This window comes from Folsomia candida, unplaced genomic scaffold, assembly GCF_002217175.1.
Source record: "Folsomia candida strain VU population unplaced genomic scaffold, ASM221717v1 Fcan01_Sc004, whole genome shotgun sequence".
In the NCBI taxonomy this organism is placed as follows: domain Eukaryota; kingdom Metazoa; phylum Arthropoda; class Collembola; order Entomobryomorpha; family Isotomidae; genus Folsomia; species Folsomia candida.
Genome location: NW_019091196.1, coordinates 302,397 through 315,779, shown reverse-complemented (window position 1 = coordinate 315,779; position 13,383 = coordinate 302,397). Strand labels below are relative to the sequence as shown.

At 39.0% G+C, this 13,383-nt stretch overlaps 2 protein-coding genes across 5 annotated transcripts; one reads left to right on the top strand and one right to left on the bottom strand.

The window, feature by feature from the left end:
* Nucleotides 1–10: 10 nt before the first annotated feature.
* LOC110848202 (centrosomal protein of 164 kDa) lies at nt 11–10,944 on the bottom strand. Of its 4 annotated transcripts, none has more exons than XM_035851330.1 (11): nt 10,405–10,944; nt 8,615–8,726; nt 7,721–8,136; nt 6,801–7,061; nt 6,164–6,273; nt 4,462–4,629; nt 4,280–4,389; nt 3,822–4,038; nt 1,871–3,311; nt 1,084–1,368; nt 11–571 (listed from the first exon to the last, which is right to left on the bottom strand). In XM_035851330.1, the coding sequence occupies exons 3-11, from the start codon at nt 8,013–8,015 to the stop codon at nt 105–107; spliced, it is 3,354 nt and encodes a 1,117-aa protein (XP_035707223.1). In that variant the 5' UTR covers nt 8,016–8,136; nt 8,615–8,726; nt 10,405–10,944; the 3' UTR covers nt 11–104. The 4 variants fall into 4 exon arrangements, with proteins under 4 accessions (XP_035707223.1, XP_035707221.1, XP_035707222.1 ...); XM_035851328.1 differs by lacking the exon at nt 10,405–10,944 and adding an exon at nt 8,998–9,618; XM_035851329.1 differs by lacking the exon at nt 10,405–10,944 and adding an exon at nt 8,998–9,618 and having other exon boundaries at nt 6,858–7,061.
* Nucleotides 10,945–11,114: 170 nt separating this feature from the next.
* LOC110848199 lies at nt 11,115–13,312 on the top strand. Its single transcript, XM_035850657.1, has 4 exons — nt 11,115–12,136; nt 12,204–12,312; nt 12,724–12,991; nt 13,065–13,312. Exons 1-4 carry the CDS (start codon nt 11,900–11,902, stop codon nt 13,219–13,221), a joined length of 771 nt encoding a protein of 256 aa, XP_035706550.1. The 5' UTR covers nt 11,115–11,899; the 3' UTR covers nt 13,222–13,312.
* The last annotated feature ends 71 nt before the right edge of the window (nt 13,313–13,383 follow it).

The following is a 13,383-nucleotide window of genomic DNA, read 5'->3' as shown; positions in this document are numbered from 1 at the left end:
ATTTAAATTTATGCAGTTCAATTCCTGTACACAATTTCATTTTATTTAATTATTACATCCTTTCATAAATAAATAATTTTCAAAATTATTATTTTCAAAAAACTTCAAAATTTTTCCAACCAGTCTCTCAAATCTTTCGTTTTATCTTGAATCCCTTGATCTCCCGAGCTTCCGATGACAAGCAGGTCAGAGGTCGACGCCCTATTGTTATTATTATTTTTATTTGAAGATGTCGAAAACTGGCTCAGAATCTTCTCCTTGGTCGCTTTGAACTGTTGCAACTCTTTGTCCAATGAATTGAGCAGGTTGCTCGGCGTTAAGCGTGGTTGGGGCGGGAGGTAGTTGTTGAGCACGTGGTGGGGGTCGTGGTGGTAGAGGCGAGGATATAAGGGTTGACCTTGACCTTGACCTTGACCTTGGAGGGCGGAATTGTTTGGGTTGGTATTGACCACGGACCACATGAGCTTCATCTGCTCGTCCATGTGGGACAAGGAGGAACAAATGGCTTCGATATCTTTGGAGATCTTTTTCTTCTCGGTGGATGACTTGAGCAGGTCGGAGGTACCCATACCTGTGCAAAAATTCAGAAGTCATTCATCTCGATTTCAGAATTTGATTCATATTCATATGTTATTTTCGTTCAAATTGATTTCATTTCACTTCATTTCTTACATACTTCACCCCATGAATTAAGCATAGGGTGAAAAATGTAAGGAGTGAAAAATCCTTCATTCATTCACAGTCATTCATCTGAAATGACGGAATCATTCCCTCACTTTAATTCAAGTGACAGGAAATGCATTCTGATTCACTATCGTAATCAGTCAAATGAATGAAAGTGAACAGGTACATTTTCGTTCAAATTCATTTCATTTCACTTCATCAGACTTCATTTCTTACATACTTCGCCCCATGTATTAAGCATAGGTGAAAAATGTAAGGAGTGAAAATTCCTTCATTCACAGTCATTCATCTGAAACGACGGAAGCTTTCAGTCTTTTCATTCCAATGAGAAGAAATTTCATTTTCATTCGTATCATAATCAGTCAAATGAATGAAAGTGAACAGGTAGCAGGTACGCACCGGGAACAAAGCTCATGGAACCGACGCCACTACTCTCCGTTTCAGAAAAGGTGGTGAGACCGATTTCGGGGGACGCTTTGCTATGAGGGAGTCGGTGTTGTGACTGCAAATAACTGTTGTGAATGGCTTGCAGGGTGAGTTCTGTGGCCGTCATGGCGCTGGAGGGTGGGTGGATTTTGAGGCGTTCTTTCTGCGTTCGAATGAACTCTTTGGCGTCTTGGACGATTTGGTGGGATGAGTTTTCTTCGGCGGGATCGCTGTTGGCGTCGCCGAGTTCTAAGAGACCTGTGTAGAAAAGGAAGGATTTAGAACCTGACAATTTAATTTTTTGAAATTTCTAGCCCGGAAATTTAGAAATTTGTCCTGTATAGATCGGACCTGGAAAGGGGGATTTGTCGTTAAAAAACAAGATAACAATGGAGGTCTCCCAGCGTATGCCCTCTGATTTTGGGAAAATTAGTGTTAATCGATCACAAATTTAATTAGGATGAAATTTGCGAAAGACGCGATCTCCCAATGGACACGTTTGGCGGTGACATTTGCATCCGAAGAGGAGAAAACGCGCCTTAAAGTCGACAAATTGTACACTATCCAAATTTACTGCGCGTTTTTTCCTCCTGGGATGCAAATTTCTCTGCCAAACGTGCCCATTGGGAATCGCGTCTTTCGCAAATTTCTTCCTAAGTAATTAAATTTGCGATCGATTGACAATAGTTTGCTCAAAGAACAGCATATACGCTGCGAGACCTCCATTATTAGAGCCAGATAAATAAATAAGTATGTATACCTGCCAGTTCCGGCGTGGATTTTGAGGGACGGAGTCTCCTATTATTATTATTCTGGTTGGATGCCCTCGTCGTCAAATTGGAAGAGTTTCTTCGCTGATTATTCTGCCCAGAATTTGGCGACGACACATTATTCATCACTCCTGTTCTCCTCGTTCCAGTTCCAGAATTGGAGGAAAATTGACCACTTTTATTATTATTCCTCCCACTTTTCGAAACCGGTGTCGTCGTCACCACCCCATTCGTGGCGTTAACCACGACTGCCGAAGAGGGTCGACTCTGCTGAATTTCCAGAATTTGCTGTTTCAAAGTTTCCAACGATTTTAACGCGGTGGATAATTTGTCATTATTTTCGACCAGGATTTCATCCACGGGGGACCGCGTTCTTTCCCCGTTTTCATCCTCCGTCCCACGTCGCGAGGAAGTTGACACGTGTCGAGCACGTGGTAGTGGTTGTTGCCCATTATACGTCGACGGGTAGGCCGTGGTCGAATCTGACTCGGACATGGATACGACCGAGGCGATATCCGTGTCCGAATTAATGCGATCTTTCTTCAGACCTGGCAATTTTGCATTATTTTTCGTAGCTTGACGAGCTGCGGCAGCATCGGAAATTTTTCGGAGCTCTTTTTTCAAGTAGGAATACTTCTTTTCGAGCTGGTCATATTTTTCGGAAAGGATTTTTACGTCGCTCTCGCTCTTCCGCGCGGTAGGGGTCGGCGCGGTTGGAAGAGGTGGTGGTAGCGCTGTTTTCTTGGGGGAGGATGATGATGGCGCCTTATTTTGCGAATTATTTTGCACAGTCGAGGATGGCGTCGCCTTATTTTGGACATTATTTTGCACATTTGAGGATGGCGTGGCCTTATTTTGCACATTTGAGGATGGCGTGGCCTTATTTTGCACAGTATTTTGGACATTTGCCGAAGATGTCGCCGCATTTTGCACACTATTTTGCACATTGGAGGATACTGTCGCCTTATTTTGCACACCATCATTTTGCACATTCGCCGAATCTTTTAAACCCTGCAAATCATTTCGTAACGAAGCTATTCCCGTTTTAAGCTCGTCTTGTAGCGCCCTCTTTTCCGTCTCGAAGTTACCCATTAGCGCCTCCAGGTTAGAAGCTTGCTCTTCTTTTAGCCTCTCTTGCAAATCTTGGCTCTCTTTGGTGAAACTTGTGACAATATCGGCCAACCTTTTCGTATGCTCGGACTGGACCCGGACCTCCTCAGAGGACAAATCTTTCTTCAATTTTTCTATAAAAGTTTGATGATAATCGCGCATCTGTTGAATTTGCTTTTTCTGCTCGTCTCGTAAACTTTCTTTGTGCTCTTTCAACTCCGTGTTGAGCTTGATAGTAGCGTCGGAGAGGTTTTTCGCGAAAACGGCAGCCTTCTCGGTGTCGTTGAGCGAGTCGAATTCCTTCGTTAGGAGGGACATTGCCTGGAAAAGTGGGAAAAAATGAATGGCGTGGAATAAATAATGTAAAAATCAGTGTTTCGGGTGCAAGAAATAAGGGGGAGAAAGTGGTTTCTTGTAGGTAAATATTTTGACCGCCGCCGTTATAAATAGTTCATACTGCGCGTGGTTAGATGGCGCATATTTTATGTACTTTCTCCCAGTTTCGTGCACCTTGCATTTCCTGCGTGGCTTGCTTTGCAATGCAAGAAATGTAGAAAACCGCAAGAAACGAAACACTGCTTGCAAGAAATAACGGGAAGAAAGTGGTTTCTTGCAGAAAGTATTTTGACCTGAAGCAAATGTACGACGCAAGAAACTAAATCCTGCCGCAAGAAATAATTGATACGGCGCCTCTAGATGGGGCACATTTCTTGCACTTTCTCCCAGTTTCTTGCACCTCCCATTTCTAGCTTTCCAGCGCAAGAAATGCGTGTAGCAAACCAGCAAAGAAAGCAAACCCTGTCGAAAATTATTTGCAAAATCGAAACTCACGACGTCATGTTGTTTCCGGATTTCGTCCCTGCGTTCTTCCAACTCCTTGTCGAAGAGGACTTTCAACTTGTCCACTTCTACTTTCACCATGAGATCCAGTTCGCGTTTCACCTTGTCCAACTCGATGTTCTTCTGAGCATCGAAATCTTGACGGGCCTTCCTCACCAGGGAATCTTTCTCGGAACGGATCTCTTCCAAAGTCATTTCCGTGTGTTTTCTGGAAACAAAAAATTACAGAATTTGCACATTTTTGCCAAAAAATTTTTGGCGAAAATATATGTATGCAAAATTTTGCATGAATAACTCAACAAAAAATTACAGAATTTGTACATTTTTGCCAAAATTTTTTGACGAAAGTGTATGTATGCAAAATCTTGCATGAATAACTCAACAAAAAATTACAGAATTTGCATATTTTTGGCGAAAGTGTATGCAAAATTTTTGCACGAATTACTCACTTAATTTGCGCTTCTCTCTCTTTTCTTTCCTTTTCCAAAAGCTCTTTGTACTTTGTCAACTCGTTTTCCATGTTTTGACGAAGCGTTGCCTTCCTCTCGTCCAGGTTGAGCTAAGAATTTGCATAAATGTGCAAAAATATTGGCAAAATGTACATATACATTTTCTTAAAAAAATCGCAAACCTGTCCCAAATTTTGTGACGAAATTTTCTCATTTTTCTTCTCTCCCAGCACGAATTTATTATTGTTTCGACCCGAATTTTCGTCCGTGTCGGTCGACTCATCACTGCTTTTGGCACCCGGATACATGACGCGATTGGGATGATTTTGAGGGGATTCGGATGCGTCCTCCTGGGAATATTTAAAAAAAACATGGAAATTATGTTAATTTGAATTACACGGAAATTTTATTTAGTAGAAAATAAAGAAACTTTTCGTTTTTCGGATGCTATTTCCAAAATAAAATATTATTTGTATATTGGTATTTCGTAAATCCAAGAATCTAACTCTATTAAAAATAAAGTTCATTTTGTAAAAATTTTAAAAAATGATGGCAAACTTACTCAAAATTTCTTCTAGTTGTATATAAATATTCATTTGAATGATCAAAATTTCGATAATCTACTTATATGACACGGAAATTTTAGTGGAAAACGAGAAAACTTTTTATTTTGTCAATCTGCAATTCATTATCAAGACTTGTGTAGAATAGAACCGGCCGAAAAAAAACCTAAGAAATTCTAAAAAATAAGTTCACTTTTCAAAAAAATTAAAAAGTGGTGGAAAAGTTGGTCAAAATTTCGTTTAGTTTTATATTCATATGAATTTGATTGCTCAAAATTTAATTTATATGAGTGGAAAAGGATAAAACTTTATATTCTGTCAATATTTTTCATGCTACATATCTGCAATTCATTATCTATCTACATGTCTGCAAAACCTGTGTAAAATCCAACAAAGAAAACCTACAGTGCAGACTCCATATAGCCCGAGTCAGGGACAGAGTCCCTGACTCCTCCAGGGTCACTCTAGTTAAAATTTGCTCACTTTTAGCTTCATATCCTTTCATGAGAAGCCATTAGGTATGACCGTGCCGGATTTAATGTTTTCAAAGTAATTTCTAAAAATCGGTATGGGTCACCCCATAGGGTCGCTAAAGATAAGAATTTTACAAATTTCATGTCATATTCTTCTCCCATTAGCAACCTATCTACCAAATTTCAGCTTGTTATGACGATTTTGAAAAATCAGTGTGGGTCACCCCCTAGGGTTCCTCAAGATGAAAATTTTTCCAACTTGAAGTCATTTTTATCTATTAGGAGCCATTAGCAACCTCTGTGCCAAATTTCAGCCTTCTACGACAATTTTGAAACTTTGGTGCATAATACCCCACCTACCTAGATGACCCCCACTGCTCAACCACTTGACCGATTTCGCCCATCTTCGAACTCGTTTCCTAACTTTGTCCAATATGCATATGATAAAAATTTCAAGTCAATCGGTTCAGCCGTTTTGGCTCTATCGTGCCGGACAGACGGACGGACGGACGGACGGACATGACGGTTCCATAAGCCCTGACTCGGGCTAAAAATCTATGAAATTGTAATAATAACCAGTTACTTTTTCAAAAATTTCAAAAGTGATGGCAAAGTTAGTCAAAATTTCTTCTAGTTTGAATTCATATGAATTTTTATTTACGTTACATGGAAATTTTAGTGGAAAACGAGTAAATTGTTTACTTTGTCAATATTTCGAATGCTATCTGCACTTTCAGTTCATTATCAAGAAATGCGCAGAAAAACACAAAAAAACTTTAAAGAATAAATTGAAAAAAAATAAATTATTTTTAGCAATAATTAAGTTTATTAATTTAAAAAAAACTTACGCTATCTTCCGGGTCAAATTTAAATTCGGTGTTATCATCGAGCGCAAATTTGACGCCGTGTCGGTCCTTCAATGGAATGTTCAGGTCGGACAGCAACTTTTTCTCCTCGCCTGGAAAAATTTCCAAAATAATGAGACGAAAGTTCCAAAAATGTGCTAAATATTAATTACTTTGATTAATTGTGATTACTGTGAATGAATAAATTAGAATTAATTGTGGTGATACATTGATCGTGTTTTAGTGTCAACTAATTAATTAGCGAATAAGCTACTAAATTATCTATTGTGTTAATTAGCTAATTTTGCAAAATTGGACGCGATTTATTTTCTTTAATCTAATTAATTAGTGAAGAAGCTAATTATTTAATTACTGTGCTAATTAGATAATTATTTTGTCACACTTACGATTTAAAGTGTAAGCAATTAATTCTTAATTAATAATACGAATAAACTACTTAATTACGTTGTTATTTAGCTAAATAATTTTGTCACATTGATCGCGATTTAGTATTAACTAACTGATTAGCCAATAAGCCACTTAATTACTTTGTTAATTAGCTAATTTAATTTGTGAGTGATTTACTTGCATACTTTCACACTACAATTTTAACCGTGTCGGTTACAATTAATTAACGCACCGGTCATAATTTCCGGCTTCAACATCCATTCTTCAGAATCAATAACGTTTAGCAAACCTTTTCTCGAGTTGAGAATGCTTTTTGTCGTCGTCGTGGGTGGGATAAGGTCCAACTCTAACCCGGTTTTATTATCACTAGTCTCGTCATACTCGGATTTCGACTTATCCTCAGATAACAACGGATTAGATAAGGTACTCGTTGGCGGAGGTGGGGGTTGTTGGTCCCCCACCACTTTCGGCTTAAGAAAATTTGCGCCTTCACCTTATTTATTAATGCAAATTAATGATAGAGAAAAATCACGTATGCAAATTGGCATTAATTAATTAACCATAATTAACAGAGGGCGGATATGTATTTATTTTCAATTTTTTCATTTGATGCCGACCGATGGTTAAAAACTTTGTTGGTGTGTCCCCTAACTCGCATAGAGCATAAAAATTTCAAAATATTTGTTATATATATTTCTACATAGGTTTTTTTATATCAATATTTCCGTTATTATTTCAAAAATAGGGGAATCTTTTACATATTTTTTTTCCAAAAATGAATGTTTTGTAGATATTTCAGGCATGTGAGATGTGAGTGTATTTTTGCTCAAAGAAATTGATTGGACCACACAAAAATCCAGAGCATTGAATTCAAAAAATACAAATTTTTCGAAAATTGTTCGTTTTTTGGTAAATATTTCGTACATACATAGCGTTCAACGATGTGAGACTAAATCTTCATGCTCAAAAAAATTGGACCACTAAAATCCAGAACATTATATTAAAAAGTATTTTTTTTAGAAAATTCTTATTTTTTTCGTACACACTTCGTAAAAATTTCGGCGTTTTTAAATGCATATTTCATCGATTTTTGGTCAATACATATCCACCCTCTGCTAATTACCTCCTAAAATATTAAATTTTTGCACTCACCCGTCAAAATAAGGCCGGAGGACATTGGCTTCTTAACCATCCTGCTGGACGGCGGGGGCAAGTCGGCATCCTGATCGAGGTCATACTGTTCCAACTCCTTGGTCAGCACGCCCAAACCGGAAGTGACTCTGTTCAGGGTAAGATTGTCGTCAAGTCGGTTGGCCGGCGTTGGGGGTCGTCCACCGCCGAGCGAAGAAGGGGGCCTGCTCACCCCAACCTTCTTCAGGGGACCGAGTGGAGGCAGATTCTTTTTGGGGGGACGGGTCGTCGGGGGAAGTTCTTGGATACGATTCATGACACGATCCTGCCGAAGTTGGAGGACTTTTTCGCGATAAACTTCATTCAACGGGTGCTCCCATTGAGATTCGTTGGAGGTCAGGTTAAAATAGTAGAACTGGTTGTTGGTGAGGTCCTTGCTATATGTAAATTATTAAGAGAGAGATAAGTACATAAGATAAGTACTTATCTGGTATACTCTTTAAAAAACTGGTATTAAAATAGTACCAAGCGGTATTCATATACAAATACAACTCTATCAAATGGGGTTGATAAGTAATACGAAAGTTTTCCCACATCGGTAGCAAATTTTTATGGACCAGTGTAATTTTTAATACCAGGCGGTAGTAGCTTTTAATGATAACTGAGAGATCAATGCCTGTGGGACTGACAAACTCTTAAAAAATTGGTATTAAATCAGTACTGACCGGAGTACATGTATGACTCTACCGGCACTGTAATAACGGACACTACGGTTTGGTAATATTGTGGTACTGAAAAATTACCAATCAGACATAAACTACTACCAATCCGGTAATAAGTTATTACCAAATCAACCCCAGTACGGAGTATATATCTGACTCTACCAGATTTTTAACAGTGTATGTACATACGTACCAAGGTTTCCATTCCGGAGGCAGCGGTGCCAAGAGGCCTTCTTCCACGAGAGACCGGAAATGCGGTTCCTGGTCCAAATCTATCCCCAAGAGTTTGGCAAATTCTTCGATATCTGGAAAAACACAACAAAAAGCAGGTGTCACTGACAATGACAAGATAATTCTGCACTGAAAATTGCAGTGCGGTTACGTCATGTCATGTGCATGTATAATTATTTATTTTTTTAAGGGGGAGAGCTTGCGGTTTTTGGCGAATACAAAAATGTCATTCGAATCTGTCCTCCCACAACCACGACCACCACAAAATGATGACATTATGATCATTCGTCCCACGATCACGACCACAAGAACGGCATTATGAATCAGGGTCAGATTATGTATTACCTCCTTCACTAATATCGCAACGGGACGTGTCCTCCGCATAAATTTCGACGGCCGGCGGGGGCACCTTGGGACTTGGTAAGAGCAATGAATTCATTCGTTTCGATACCAGTTGACCCACCAGCAAGGCTGTCCCGCCCCCTTGACTGGCAGCACTTTTCATGGGCAAATGTCTCCAATGAAAGCAAACCACGCACTAATTTTCCCTAATCATTTATCAATCAATCTTGTTTGCAAAAAATTTTGCAAATTCGCAATTTTATGTAGTCTAATAAGTACTTTTTTTACACAAATTTTTTCCGTGTTTGTGCCACAACAAACAACGCCACGCCAAAAGACGACTGACAATCCTGGCATGGAAACCTTCCAACTTTATCACTTTCACTGACGAGATCAGTTCGTGCCACTGAATTATTATTGATATCGAAACCTAATCCAATCTCGTAAACCCGATCCATCAAACAAAACCCAACTTTTTGCCACGAAACAACAAGCAACAAAAAGTGGAAGTATCCTTATCCCTAATAAATAATAATAAGGAAATGGGGCAGCTTATAACTTAACCTAAATAAGTACCACGTCCAAAAAGTACTAATGATTACATGATCCTGTGGAAGGAGTGGATCGCACTTACACTTTAATAATGATGAAAGTCTATATGTATGTTTTTTCATTTGATGTTGATAATTTGATCATGTTGCAATATGATGAAGAGAGGAACCCGTACGACTGACGGGTTACCCGGATACGGGAAGCACAACAAAGGCAGAAAACCAGTAAGTTGGTGGGTTTTCGGTAACACAGGTAGGCTTGATTAAGAGCTCGTCCCCTTATTACTTACTTATTCGGGTTTTCATTAACGGAAATGGTACGTATGTACGTACATAACATGAGATTATGTATCTACTGGTCAGAAAAATGAGATGAGATTATTGTGACGTTATGATTGTGAAATTCTTCATTTTTTTCGACCCGGTCTAACGATAAGCCTTGCATTAAGGAAATAAAAAAAAATTAGGGATGGCACTGCTGCCTGCGAGATGAGACGAGATTATTATGATGTTATATGACTATTTTTTTCTATAATCGGCCCATTAAGGAAATAAAAAGTAGGGATGAACATATCGCATCTTCTCATCAGGTTGCGTGTGGAGGTGTAATTTAATAAAATTGATAAAACCCATCAATCCACCCACCCACCTGCTCTTTAGATACTTTTTCGTAATTGAATTTTTATCCGGATTTTTAATCATGTCATGTTTCTTTCGAAGCATTTTCATGACGACATGAGATGAGATGAGCGTTTTGGTCTCGAGTCTGGAGACGTGGGAAGATAACGACAAGGATAATTTGCAATTTGTAATGAGTGCCAATTTGAGTAAAATTTTTGCACGTTTTCGGTTATCTTACCTCTTCTTATTTCCGTAATTTGTCAAGCTCGAACTTCTCTTTTTCCACACGGGTTGATAAGCACAGCGGGTTGATAAAAGCACAGTTAATACGCACTGAAATGGACCCCCCACGTTTCACCTCAACGTCGACAAGCACACAAGATTTAGGGTCACAAAGAACGATGACCTCAACCGGCGTTGGATCTGGTCAGGCCCGAATCAGAACCTGTTCTCGTTTCGTGTCCACTTGGGATGACGACAAAGATTTTGAGTTTGACCACCCACCAAACTTCAAATTAGGTGGGGACAAAAATGTCGAAAATGACGATGACGAAGAAGTCGAAGCCACGGACAATCTCCTCGGTCGACTCCGGCGAGGGATGAATATTATTGAAACTCACGCCAGAGAGACGATGGCTGAATGTCCGTCAGGTAGGGAAAAGTACACTCTTAGAAATCCGGTATTAAAATAATACCAAGCGGTATTGTTCATCTACATTATGTATGATTGTACCAAAATGGTATTGATAGCTGCTACCGTCTGGTATTAAAGTTTTACTAGATCATTTTTGCGGACCTTCATATAATTTTAATACCAAGTGGTAGCAATTTTAATACCGAGAAATCAATACCTGCCTGACTTTACCAGATTTCTAACCGTGTAGAAACCCAGTATTAAAATAATACCAAGCGGTATTCAGAAATATGTATATGACTCTGCCAAAGTGGTATTGATAAGTAATAATACCGTATAGTAATAGCTCTGTATTAAAGTTTAAGGACCATATCGGTAGCAAATTTTTCGGACAGGTATAACTTTAATACCAAGCGGTCACAGCTTCAATACCGAGAAATCAATACCTGTCAGACTATACCAGATTTCTAACAGTGTAGCAAAAAAATATGCATTTATGGAACAAACTTTCTCCTCTCGTTCTGCGGGAAGAAAAGTAGGAATTTGTTTGTTATTTTTTCTTACACCGTACGCTTTCTCTCGATAAGAAATTAGCTAAGTAAATTGGGTCACCCTACAATTCACCACCGTCGACACGCAACAAACTCCAGATTATGTAGGACAATTCCATTTCGTTATATATAAAACAAATAAATTACATACAATTCAAGTTCAATTCGGTTCGGGGAGCGTAAAAATCGATACAACAACCTCATTTCTCGGAATACCAACAAACATAACAAACCAATTTATTATCGCCTCGTCTCATTTTTCCCACTTTATCTACACCATTTCTCCCACTTTCTTGCACTTTCTCCCAGTTTCTTGCACCTCGCATTTCCTGCATTGCTTGCTTTGCAGTGCAAGAAATGTAGCAAATCGGCAAAAACTAGTCACTGCTTATCTCATCATAAAATATTTTATGTAATTTGCTCCACAGAGGAACTCGTCTCAATTTTCCCACTTTACCTTAATCTAACATATGATGTATTAATCTCATCTCATCATATAAACCCACATAATATTTTATACAATTTTCACAGCGGAATCCAGCCTCGACATGGAAGAACGTCTAGAGAAATCCACCCTGAGAATGTTAAAGGCTGAGAAATCCTTCGTCAACACGGCCAGAATCATTGCAGGCGTTGTGGACGACTTCGCTGGGGAATATGAGACCCCAGATGACGCCAAGAAATCATCAGAGCCCCACGAAAACAGTGAGGATCATGTAATTCTGTTTAGAGACGATATGCTCAAAAGTTCGTCAATTGCACCATTTCGAGAGAGGATGAACCAGGTGAGGGAAAAATTTGGGTAGAAATTAATGTAAACAATTCTTATTATGAAAAACATTTAAATTTCAGATTTTCGACGAGAGAATGACCTCTTTCCAAGACGGGCTCACCGACGATGTCCTCAAAGTGGATAAGCGATTTAAAAATCTCCAGCGACAGATCCGATACGGGAAAAAGGGTGAGGGATGAAGTCATTCATTTACAATGGAGGTCTCCCAGCGTATGCTCTCCGATTTTGAGCAAATTAGTGTGAATTGATCACAAATTTAATTAGGATGAAATTTGCGAATGGCACGATATCCCAATGGGCACGTTTGGCAGAGATGTTTGCATCCCAAAAGGAGAAAACGTGCCTGAAAGTCGACAAATTTCACACTTTCCAAATTTACTGCGCGTTTTCTCCTCTTCGGATGCAAATATCTCTGCCAAACGTGCCCATTGGGAGATTTTGTTTTTCGCAAATTCCATCCTAATTAAATTTGTCCTCGATTGACACTAGTTTGCTCAAAATTTGATCAGCATCCGCTGGGGGACCTCCATTGTTAGTTAAAACAATTGTTTTTTTTTTTACATATTTTTTAAATTTAAGACGCCGAACGTTCCAAATGTACCGACGCCTTGGACGATCTTCCCGGCGGGGGTGGAGACGTCCCTGACTTCCAAAACTTTGAAGAATTTCAGGACGACCGTCGAACCGCCGAGTCGGAGGAGGATGACGACTATGACGACGCCATCCTCCCCACGATGGACCCCCTCAGCCGAGAACCCATCAAAACCGCCGTCACCAACAAGTTTTGTCATCATGTGTATGACCTCGAGTCAATTACGGGTTTGATCAGGGACAATTCGGAGGCTAAGTTAGTCCTAAAATTAATTATTGCAATATTTTTTCAGAAATTAAATTATATTTTTTTTCGCAAATAAAAATAGGTGTCCAGTCGAAGGCTGCAAAAACGAGGTCGCCCTCAAATTCGCTGATCTCATCGTGCAACCAAAACTAACAGAACAAATTCGTACCAAGAATGATAAGCTTTATGGACGCAGCTATAATCATACCCATTTAATTAATCATCTAATATCACTTTAATTAAGTATTCTTCAATTGCAACTAATTTTACCGTAAAAATACTCATTATTTATTTGAGAGGTATACAATAACAAGCTTTATTATAATCCAATCCAGAGAAGAACAATTTCAAAATTTCATTTTTTGATCCCCATGCATTGTTAAATTTTTTTATGAAATTTG